Source organism: Macrobrachium rosenbergii, chromosome 42, assembly GCF_040412425.1.
Source record: "Macrobrachium rosenbergii isolate ZJJX-2024 chromosome 42, ASM4041242v1, whole genome shotgun sequence".
Taxonomy (NCBI): Eukaryota; Metazoa; Arthropoda; class Malacostraca; order Decapoda; family Palaemonidae; genus Macrobrachium; species Macrobrachium rosenbergii.
This window is the reverse complement of record NC_089782.1, coordinates 25,609,572-25,621,999: the sequence shown is the minus strand read 5'-3', so window position 1 is coordinate 25,621,999 and position 12,428 is coordinate 25,609,572. Positions and strand designations below refer to the sequence as shown.

The 12,428-nt window shown below is 33.0% G+C and overlaps 1 protein-coding gene across 50 annotated transcripts in view; it reads left to right on the top strand.

Moving 5' to 3' along the window:
- The window catches only part of RhoGAP71E (Rho GTPase activating protein at 71E), a 113,639-nt gene that overhangs the window by 74,232 nt on the left and 26,979 nt on the right, over window positions 1-12,428 (top strand). For 34 of the 50 annotated variants that reach the window (XR_010849918.1, XR_010849917.1, XR_010849916.1 and 31 more), the window contains 3 exons: window positions 4,276-4,438; window positions 6,473-6,550; window positions 11,208-11,416. Coding sequence is in view for 44 of the 50 variants with exons in the window: in XM_067085866.1 (XP_066941967.1) it covers window positions 4,276-4,438; window positions 6,473-6,550; window positions 11,208-11,416 (450 nt within the window). In the remaining 6 variants the exon portion in view is untranslated. The remainder of the gene's footprint in view (window positions 1-4,275; window positions 4,439-6,472; window positions 6,551-11,207; window positions 11,417-12,428) is intronic. The other 16 variants (XM_067085875.1, XM_067085853.1, XM_067085870.1 and 13 more) reach the window with 1 other exon arrangement.

Here is a 12,428-nt window from a genome sequence, read left to right as displayed (position 1 = left end):
ATATATATATATATATATATATATATATATATATATATATATAAATTTCATTTGCTTACCATTGTCAGAAAAGTTTTATTTGAGAGCCATGGAGAAGATTAAAGACAAATTTATATTATTGCAATGTAATATTTGTATTTATTTTGCAGGTTACTATCCATAGATGTTCAAGTAATTCATAGGTGAAATGATCTTTTATTAGTATTTAAGTACAGTATTTTGACTATGCCATAGTAAATGGATATGAAGAGAGATTTACATTTGAGAAGCTAGAATATAGTTTCCCTTTTCTTTAAAAATGAAGTGTAGATTGACTTTTGTGTACTAATACTCTTAATCTGAAAATGTATTTGTTACAGTATATTCATCATTGGTGTTGATGTTGAAGTAGTAATAGAAAAACAATCTGCAATTGTGTTTTAACAAAATACTGTACACAGTATTAAAAATAGGAAGTTTTGAGAACAAAATCAGCTTCCATTATTAAGCTAATTGATTTTGGAAGCTAGGCAGATGGTTTGAAGTTTTCTGCATTTATATCTTTATTGATAAGAAAGCCAAATAGTCCTCGAGAGAATTTTTTAATTATGTTTTGTAACAGAAAAATAATTTAAGATTTGGCCTAGCTGTCTTGTGCAGGCTCCTCCCTCTACTATCATGAAAGCATTTTGTAACAACAAGTTGATTTCCTTTTTATTAGTTCCCATGCAGTTGTGAGTTTTTGTTTGGTGGAAGCTTAAATTTCAAGTCAACAGCCTTGTGGGCTTGTTCATTATGAATAGGGTTCATCTTTTGAATAAAAATAATAATAATTAATATTAGAGTCATTTAATTTTATTAAAACTACTTTGGCATTAGTGTAGTTTAAGTTATAATAAAGTATTTTTTTCTGGCAATTCCTTTCCCTGTGGGGGGAAAGGTTGTGTAATAATTGCCCTGTAATAATTTCATAAGAAAAAGGGTATAGACAGACACATGAGCATCTTCATTTTACTTATATAATTATACATTCTTTTATAAATAAAAGGAAATGTAAAACATGGCAGTGACTTTTATTGCAGTTCAGCACAGCATGGTATCAACAAAAATTAGAGATGTACTAAATTATACAGCAGTTCTGATAGTATTTGTGGAGGTGGCAGAGATGAAAATGGTTTTATGGCTACTGTATAGGGATGGTTCTGTGGCACACGTCATTGATTGGTGAGGCACCAAACAATCAGCAACGAGTACCAGAGAACCATCCCCTAATCCTGAAAACCACTTTCACACCTGCCAACACCACATGAATACAGTCAGAAACTGCTTTATAATCCAGTACATCTCGCGACTTATGTTGATACTATACTGTATTGAACTTCAGGGGTACATCAATGGCCATGTTTTAGTTGTGTTTGCTTTTAAACTTAATTGTATATTTTTATTAGTAAAATGAAGAAATTCCCAAATGTTTTTATGTCTGCCTTTGTATGAAATGATTGTAGGATAATTGTTATGTGATCTTTCCCTACAAAGAAAGGAATTACTAGAAAATCAGAAAAAACTGTGTATAAGTGAAACTCCACTGATTCTGTCCTAATTTTTAATGATACGTATTCTACAGGACTCCTTCTGAAATATACAGTACTATTGTTTAAAGACAGATTTTAATTGCAGTGACATTTGTAATGAAATTGTTAGATCTTTTGAAGTTTTACATTCTTGAGCTTTGTTACAAATGCTTTAGGTTGGTTTTATCCATCCATGTATGGAATTACTTTCATAGTTGGAGATGTGTTTTATATTTAACGTACATAACAAGATTAACTTAAGGTTCATCTCATCAGTGACCTAACCCTTAGTCTTGTCATCATTTCTTCCACTGCTTTAAAAAGGTGGTCTTACTACATCTCATCTGTAGATATTCTGAGCGTAGTGCAGCTTAGCTGGAAAGTATCCTCTTTCACCTAGACAGCCTCATAACCCCTGCTAGTCAACCATAACTCCCGCTAATTCTCTATCACCATAGTTAATAATTCTTTATCTGCTCATGTTTTCCTTCATTGCTACAATATCCCTTCTGTATGAGGGTGGGTGTATTGTTTCCTTGTGATTTAAAGCTTACTTTATTGTATCTCCTCCCTTCTTTGCCTCTTTTTCTTCAGACCTTGACTTTGTAATGGATGAGGTAACCAATTTTTATAAACTTTGGACATGAAAACTTTTTTCATTTGCGAAGACATAGTTATTCTAGTTGCAAAGCCTGATGCATGACAATTCTTGCAGTTCATTTGAGTGAGAATATTACTACAGTAAACTCAGATAAATATCATTGACCTGTATGGTTTTACAAGGAGAGTAAAGAAAATATATATTCTAATGAATGGCAAGTTTGGAAGGTCAAGTAATTTTTTATATATTTTTTCAAAAGGGAATGTGAATGCTGCAGTATGTTAAATTCCTAAAAGTTGTTAATGTTCTAGCATAAGATCACCTCATATACAAGATTTTTATTATGGGGTTGATTAATACTAAAGTCAGTTATAAAATGATTTAGGTGTAGCTCTATCAAGATGGGATCCATCACGTAGCCAAGTAAAAGAAACGGCTAATTTTTAAGGAAATGGAATGTAGCACATGAAAAATAAATCAAAAGCAAATAAAAAAGAAAACGCTACATATGAAAAGTACAGTACAGTAGCATTCTGTATGAACTTCATTTTGCAAGGATAAGACCAAATAATTCTTATGAAAAGAATGACATGGAAAGATACAGTACCAGTTTTAGAAAATTGTTTATACTCATCATAAAATCATTTACTAGAGGCAGAATTAAAAATTTTTTTACATAATGGAGTTGTAGTTGAACATTCAGGCAGTATTTGTAAGATAAAGTATATACTATTATAGAGATGTGGAAAGGGTGGAAAAAGACACTCATCAAGTATTGGAATTTTTTATTTTCAGTGCACTATGTACAGATTTTCATATGAAAAACAGTTCTTGTAATGGGATGGTCTTAGCATTCATTTAGTATGTACTAGATTGAAACAGATGTTAATAGCATTATTACAGTATGTTAAAATTATGTTGAATCCATGTGATTGTGCTGGTGTGGAAAATAAAGGATCAGACAAGGGTGAATGTATTTTAAATTACTTTAAAGTGAGTGTATTCAGTCAGTTACAGACTTTGAGAAACTGTTTGCAAGTAGCAATAGTAATCAACTTATTGGAAATCATTTTAACAAATTTCTGCTTCTTGTGCTGTCTCACTGGCCCAATTTTTAATATTTGTTGTTTTAGTAAACTTGAAAGCATTTAGACAGTACAGTAGAAATCAGATTTTGATTTTTTCAGGACTAAATCAGTTCTAAGTAGTGAAAAATTTAAAAAATCAGGACACCAACCCTGTCAGTTCTTGAAACCTTTTATAGATTGCCTAAGAAATTTTTATTCATTAATGTAAATGCCATTGCTATAAAAATTAGAAAGTGCATTTTAATTGTAATAAAAGTCCAAACACTTATGCAACTCAGCCACATCCTACAATAGTCAAACAAGGAGCATTACAGCCAGTTCGTCAACCCTCCAAGTTCCTAACGTGTTTTGTTAGTCAGTTATAAGATCTACATAAGTTTGTGTTTAGGGGTCAACATTGAATGCCATTTGTAAAGGGGTTTGGGCATTACGGTAGTAACCTCATTTTAAACATTAAATGGGAAAATCCAGTGTACTAGGATGTACGTGAAAAATATCACTTATTCACATAAGTTTATGAAGAGTTAGGCTGAATTAATTTTTCCTTTTTTATTAATTTTCAAAACTTTTTATTTTGTATTTACCTCTAGTATAGTATAGGTACTTTTTTGTACTTTTTGAAGCATATGTATACTGTACATAATAATTCTTTGAAGCTTTTGCTTTTCTGTAGTGTTAATTTCTTGTTTGGTTAAAATATACTGTAGACAGTGGTTACAAACTATCACAGACAGAAAGTAATATGTGTAGTGGAGTTATAAATTATTTGATTTAAGTAGCTTTAACTCTGTGGTGAAATATTATTGTCCTAAAGAGCAGCAAAAGTTATTTTGTTTCTCTTTTATGAATTTGCATTTTTATGTTAATATAAAGTGAATTTGAATTTGATTATATTATAGCTATTTTTACTTGAATATTTTTAAAGTTTATCATGTTTATTAAGACCAAGTCTTCATATTTATAGCAGTGTGATTTCAGTGAGTTATGAGCTATTTGTATTTGCTGTAGATGTGATGAAATATACTTTTGGTGGCAGGTGGCTTCCCAGATCATGAAATTTCTCATCGACAATTTTGGGGTGAGCAACCTTTTTGGCCGCTCCAACTACGAATACTATGCTCGAATCACTGGCCGGATACTCAAAGTAGAAGAGGACTGGATTTTTGCATTCAGATACCCACCGGACAGCCTAGTGGCACGTAAGTTCAGTGATATACTTTGTTCTGTATTATTAATTACTGTATTGGCATGATTGTTGTGGCACAGTTATTGATGAATTTTTATCGTATGTGACTTTCTCTTGGCTCTGCATAGTCTTGATATTTGGTTTTTGAATAGTTTATATTTATATACTGTGCAATACATTTTAAAGTTTCCTTGTGCTTGTAGTAGTTTTCTCTTGTGGTGGAAAAATGCTCCCTGACAATAATCGGACAGCCCAGGTTTTGTTTGGTCCTGTAATTTTATAAAATTATTCTGTCCATGTTTTACCAAGCTTTTGGCTAAGAAGTTTTCTCTTAATAACATCTGTATCTTGAGCAGTTATGTAGAGTTGGTAGACACTTGATTTTTCTGCTTGTCTCCTGTGGGTAATATTTGTCTAAAGGCTATAAGAAAGCTTTTAGTATTGTTTAACATCCTACTTGCTACAGAAGTGAAGGCACTGTTTCATAAGCTATTTGAATTGTTCTTTATTAAAGGATATATTTCTTAGACAAAGGGAGATTCATGAAAATATGTCACACACATTTAGTGGTGTCGTGTATCATTATTTGTCATATGTGATTAGTGGTGTGTCATTATTTTTTGTGAGTTTTTTCCAGGTATTCTTGTCCTGTTAATCAGTTAAGACAGGAGCTTTATTTATGGTTGTTTTGATTACTAAAGACTGTGTTCTCTTCTTTTTTTTGTAATTAGAATTTATTGACATTAATGCATTGGGGTTTTATTGGCAAGGGAATTAGATTTTAATCATGATACTATCATCCATGATATTGGAGCTGACAATGGCAGCCTTGTAGGATAGAATTAAAATAAAAAAAAATATACTTATTACTGAAGGTAATTTTGCAATAGAGGAATTGAATTGATAGCCACTTGGTTCAGTAATCTTTCACACAAGGTTGATAAAAACTTTATCAAAATAGTTTTCATGTAACAATGCAGTTTTCATGTAACAATGCAGAGTTGTAATACATTTATTTAGAAAATTTCTACATAGATTAAGTGCATGAACATGAAGCATATGGCAGTTGAGTAGATAATGTTTAATTCTGAGGTTTAGACGAAAATTTGACATTATTGTATTGCATTTATGTGGAAATCGTAGATTAAAATTTTATAATGGAAAGCATTGTTAATGTGTCCAGCCTTTTCACAAGGCCACTAGAAATTGGCATTAAGTAGCTGCACCATGTGAAAGGCCTATTCCATGAAATTGTAATTGGCAAGTTCTGTAACATAAATTCAAGAGGAACTGGTCCCCAACTTGACCTACAGTACTTGATTTGTGTTCATTTTCTCTTGCCAAAACAAAGTTTCAGAGAAATAGAAGTAAATAAAATGTAACAAAATCAGGCAGGTAATGCACAAGTAGAAAAAAGTGAATATGCATAATTTACCAAAAAAAAAAGTTAAGTACCTTGAAGGCAGTTTTGTAAATGAGATAAGCTAATGCATATAAGAGAACATACATAGGAGGTCGGGAGCCTGACTGTGTCCCAGGTTACAGTCCGTTTATAGTCAGTCTTTCAAAGGTCTAGGGGAAGGAATGGCTCCATCATGAATAATGTTAATTTGTAGCTGGTAATATAACCAGCAATATCTGGATGGGATTTCAAAATTGTCTACTCAATTGAATTGTCACATATTGTAGTTGGTGACCAGATTAAGTTTATAGCAGCTTTTGACCCTTTTTTCTGAAGTTAATTTCTGTAGAGAAATTTGGTTGATAGTGTGATTTTGCTTCATTTCTATTATAGTAAATATTCACTTTTATGGGAAATAGAGATTAGCTTGTTGGTTGTCATCCTTTCACCATCTTGTTTCATTATTTTAGAGGAAAAGGACTGCAACTATATGCTTGCAAGTAGCACATGCAGATCTTAATGTTCAAGTAGATTTATTAAGGATAATAGTTTTAACATGCATAATACTGCCGTTGGTTGTGGAGTACTGTATTTGCTTTTCATTACTGTCTTGATGATTTAATTCAATAGTTCCTTTTTCATCAGGCCAACTGTCTCTTGAAGCTGAAAAAACTTGGCTTCAGTATGAATCGGAGCGGTGGGGTCTGAAGTTCAACCTTGAAGGTATAGCTCTGTTCATTAATGAGCCTCTGGTATTGATGATGATAACTGCCTTTAGCTGTCAATGTAGCATTTAGCTGTTGTTATGATCATAATTAGATGTTGGAAGGGGCTTTTTAAATGTAGTGTTGCTTATTGGTTAGCATCTGCGATATTACCAGTTTGTTTCATTTGTTGTCATAGCAGCGCATGAGCGGATTCTTGTATAAATTTAGTGATGATATCATCCCAGTCATGTAAGTGGGATCGTGTTTGTAGGTACGTATACCTTTGTAGGTAATCTCATAAGAGCTGAGCATAAAAGTATGGCGTAGCTTAAAGTGTGTCCTTTTCCCAATGAACTTCCAACATATTACTGGATTTTTTGATGACCCTAAGTTAGATTAAGTGGCCTGCAGACTGATAATTCTAGGTAACTAGGGTATAATCATTCATCATGTCATGTCAAAACTCACCAAACTATCATAGCTTCTGCTTAGACTATAGATATAATTTCATGAATTGTTTGAAGCTTTTTCTGCAAGCAAATGCTCCCTTCAAATGGATATCTTTCTTCCCAACTCTGGAATGTTAAAAGGACTTGAAATTTTGCAGTGATAAATACAGTAAGTTCTTATGTATTACTTATTGATATAATAAAAAAAACCATAAGATCCATCTGCCTGTGGTGTGCATTTTCCTAAATTTGATGTTTGGTTTGTTGTGAAGTTTTGTCTGTTGTGTAGATTAACTAGTTGAAGTTGGATTGATAAATGAGTTCCTCTTTGTATGTTATTCTGAATTTTTGCATGTATGTTTGTTTGTATTACATATTTTTTGTAATAATAATATTGTATTCAGCATTTATTTCCAAGGGTGCTGGGAGTTTTTATTTTAAATTAGGGTTGTTTCTGGTGAAAAAAGGAGTCGTAGATATCTAACTGATTCATTGCTTTTTATGGAATGAAATTTAATTTTTTTTGAGCTCTTAAATATAATCACATATTTAATGTTTTGTAGTTGTTTGTTTTTAATGATAACACAGGAATTATGATGGAGTAAGTACAATCAATAATTTTGTCAAAATTATGTGTTACAAAAAATTTAATAAGTGCTCAGAAATATGCTTAATTGAAACTTGATACCTTAGTGAGACTGGTAGCAGTGTTGTGATAACAAATTCTCTGGTAATGAAGTTTGAATATGAATTTGAATTAAACTTTGGTAAGGGTAATGTGGAAGTAAACTTCATCATGTACTTTGGTTAATGTCCTAATTACATCAAAGTGGTTAACATTTTTGTCGTATGTAGCAAGAATACACAGGTAATATTCAAATGAAATGGAAGAATATTATAATAAAGATGTAAATTTTTGCCCTCTGATGTGGCCTTTTTCAAACTATAGAGAATGTTATGGGCAATGTAAGGGATCATTCTGTCTATGACATCAACTTGTTACAAGTCTTTGTACTCAGTTGATGATCTTAAGAAGCAGTGAGTGCATAAGCATTTTGAATAATTATTTTGATGCATTTTAAATTTGCTAACGTAATGAGATGTATTATTATGTTATTAGGCACAACTGACCGTTCATCAGGAAGACTATTTCCTGATTCTGAGCATTGTACAAATACTTTTATCTTGGCGTTACCTAATGCATTGCTGTGTTTATTTTTGTACTACTTGTATATTTTAACCCTTAATTGATGATAATCCTCATATGAGTATCTATAACAGGTTTTGGGGGATGGACGGGAATCCTCATATGAGTATTAATATTACGCGCCATACTGTTTGAATGAATTTAGTGGGAAAGATGTTCATAGCACTTCAGTGGTCCATAAATGACTTATGGCAACTATAATACTTCAGCATGGGAGAGATATCTGATCAGTGTGCCTTGAGATTTCAGAGAGGGATGTACTGCCTCTTTGCAGCTCCAGGATGTCTTTTTATTTATTTGCTTATAAATATACCCAGGGATTGTTTTTGTTTTTATTTCTTATCTTTTATGGTAGTATGTCAGCTATAAATGAAATTTTGCAAAGAAATCTTGGAAAAAACATGGATACCTCAGAAAAAGTTACAGCATCTCCCCATCTCAATAAATCTCGTAAATATTTTACAACAAATGTACTCAGAATTTGTTACATGCGCAATAGTCACTTCTCGTTCTTGCAGGGTTCTTTTGACGTTGGAAAAACTGGGTTCAGCTTCGCTGAAGATAAGGGAAAGTGCCCTCTTATCTTTGAGTCCATTATATACTCCATCATGTGTTATAATGTTAATCATTATGATACAATAACTGGCCAAAAGACCAACTAGAAGAGAATTCTTTGAGATTAGTTTGGTCACCATGGAGCTCTGGTAGACCATGGAAGGTAACTCCTTGAGGACTCAACAGTGACTACCAAAAATAGGTTTTTCCAACATAAAAAACTGTTTAGTTCTTATCTGTTATGATACTGTGTGAGCTTTGATTATAATTTTACAAAGCAACTTGGTAAAATTAACATATTTTTACGAGTGTCATGTAAAAGAGGCCCCACCCATGGTTGTAAATAGTCACTTTTGACTTCCTGTGGAAGGCAGGGAAAATTTTTAAGAAATTTTTTTTCTTACACCATGTGCATTTGCATATCTTCCTCTTTCCATTGATTTTTCTTTTTTGTTAAATTGGCCAGCCTTAAAGTTTGTGTGGTCTGGGGGTGTGCTATATATATATTTAGCCTGTCACTTAAGGGCTAAGGCAGCCTAGGAGTTTCCTAGCACAATTTAAATTATTTCCTTATTCTACTGTTGCTATTAATTTAGACCATTTTTCAATGGTGTCCTGTTCAGCTATCATCTATGACCTTTATTTAAGCAGGGAATATAGGTTGTCACCTCAAGACTTGCACATGCAAAATTAGTGCTTACAAACCCATTGCCTGATATCAGTGGCCACATTCTGTAGAGGTGCCACAATGCCACACTTTTCAGTGCCAGAGAGCTATCATACCTTTACTATAAAACTCTTGAACATGTCATCTTTGGTAGAAATGACGCTTCCTGTACAGCATCAACAGACATGATAATTTTAATACAGTGACCCATTGTGTATTTCCACTATTAAGGACAAGGTGTTACAAATATAGTCAAAATCCATAGGAATACTTACTAGGCTAGTCAAGGCTATGCTACCTTCAGGCCAGCCCAAAATTCCACCCCAACTCTTGACTAGTATATAAAAGCATGCATCTAACTTTTAAAAAAATAATAATTGAAAGAAAAGAAAAATAATAATTGAAAGAAAAGAATTTGTCATGTTAATTTTTTTTTTTTTTTTTTAATAAAAAGTGTACATAAAAAAAATGAATTTAGGAAGCACTGTCTCACCCAGCAACTATCACAATAGCAAAGCCTACCTGAACTACGTGTTGACAATCAAGTAACTATATTTGAACATAAGAAGTCATATAGGTAGTGTATATAGTTATGTATGAATGTGTGTATAATGAATGCTTCTGGTACAAGTAACACGAAAATAAAAATACAAGAGTTGAATAGTTGTGTGTACAAGTAATAAAAAAATAAAAACACAACAAACACACTAACCAGAAAAGCTGAATGGCACTGCACAATTTAAGTGTGATGTTACCACACTACATGTTGACCAAACTCTCCTGTTACTTACACTTTCTGAGCATCTGTTTTGTATGTACAGTGCCCAGCTAGTTCATCTAGCTGAGCAGAGGTATGTTTTGTACTCCCATCCGGATTACAATCTTCGCTTAACACATCCACCCACACAGTGTGAGTTTATATTCATACTGTTGGATTTCTGTGCTGTTACATGCAAATACCTGTTCACACTGACAAAGTGACATTCTTAAGTGTAGTGCAGATAAATGGTATATTACTGTACATGCCTCAAATCTCTTAATTCTACTCTTGTTGGGATGCAGTATTTATCTTCTGTTGGATGTTGGTAGCAACCTTTTACCTCTGTCTCTTAATGCAATTTTACTGAACTTTGTAATAACTTGGCTTTTCAGAAGATTGGCCATCTGTCTGGGTCAGTTTGCACTTACCTTAATTTTTCATTGTGTAATTTGCCAAAATATAGGAGAATGATTTTCACTGTCCATAGAATTTTTGTGACTTTTGACACTGACCATTCCTTCTTAATAAAATTAGCTTCCACTGGGATCATTCATGTTTCTCAAAATCATATTGTCAAGAGAAAATTCAAGAGAAAATTGTTAGGTTATTTACCTCTGAAAAAGACATAATTGTGTCTCCATCAGGGGAAGATCTATTATTGCTGTAGCAATACTCTCAGACTGCTTGTTTAAATTCATGTCTACTATTCATTTTGCATAGCATCAGCATCTGAGTCTACCGAAGTACCATCATGTCAGAGCTATCATAAACAGTATTGTAGACATGAATTTTAAAGTTGGACAAAATTAGATGGGAAAAACCCTATTTATGATATGTGCACTTAGAGTAAATTCAGTTTTTTTTTTTTCCATAGAGTTGAAGGCCTTTCAGAGAGAGGAAGCATGAATAATTCTGGTGTTTACTTTTAGCTTTGGTTTTATGGAAATAACATAGTAGTATTAAGTGGTACTGAAGTTTTGGAAAAACTGCATGGGTTTTCAACCTATTTTCATTAATTGGATTTACTCATTTCAGCCATGTCAGGACAGGAAGAATCACAGTCAACACCAGCCCTAATACATATTCCTGAAAGCAGTAGTGGTGTTCCGCTGGTAGGAGGAGAGAGCGATGAAATGGGGGCTGTAGGTGGGGGAGGAGGACCCACAAGTGGTGTACCCGAAAACAACTTGAGAGAATCTTGCACTAGGCTCTCTATTTCACTAGAGGAGAATGGCTTGTATAAGGTATGTTTCATTTTCTTTTAATATGTTCAACAGAGTACAATTTCCTTGGTGTAAAGTTGGGGCCAAGTTAAGAACATTGGTGCTTTGATATTTATTGAGCCTAAAACCATAAGGTTTTGGAGTAAAAAAAATATTGAAAAGGTGAGCATATTCTTTTTTGTCATGTCAGATTATTGTATTTGAAATAATACTTGATTCAAAACATGATAGTGGCATTAGAAATATGCATTGTTACTTGCACAGCATAAAATGAGGAAAGAATTGACAGTGATATGTCTTTAAATGTATTACTAAGTACCTGGGCATTAGAATGTGGGGCAGTTTGAAAATTATTTGCATGTACTTGAATAATTTCATGGTTTAATATACTGTACAAAAGTTTATGGTTGTAATAGAAAAGGTAGTGTAGGATTGTGAAATGACTGTTTGCAAGTGATGCAGGATGCTTTTTGATAGGGAAGAGGGTAGCAGTGCATAAAAGTGTATGTCAGGAAAGCGACTTGAAATTAATAGTTAGCTTAAGCGACTTGAAATTAATAGTTAGCTTAAGTAGAGTGATGAAGTTAATTAAAAGTCAAGGTGTAGAGAGGTGGATGCAGCATGGTTAGTGGAAAAGTGGAAGTAGTCGTCTCATATAGGTTATTTGAGGGGAAGTGCAAAGAATGAGAAAACTGTAAGATATTAAGTAGGGGGGAAGGAAAACATGGGTCCTGGAAAAGAAGTGTGCCTTGGATTCTAAGTTAAAATTTTTCTAAGGGTTGTTAAACCAGCTTTATGTTTGGGAGTGGAGTTCAAGTCTTTAAAAGTTAATTGTGTATGTAATATATTTGGATTAAGAAGGATTGAAGAAAATTCTGAAAAACATGGACATTGTTGTCAGTGGAAAGATGTATTCAAAGGCTTGGTATAAAGGAAAAGAGAGAAACAGAAAGAGCTACGCTTCCAGAAGGCTGTGATGCAGCTCCACTTGAACGTACAGTAGTAAGTTTAAGCGTACCATTTGCAAGATTTT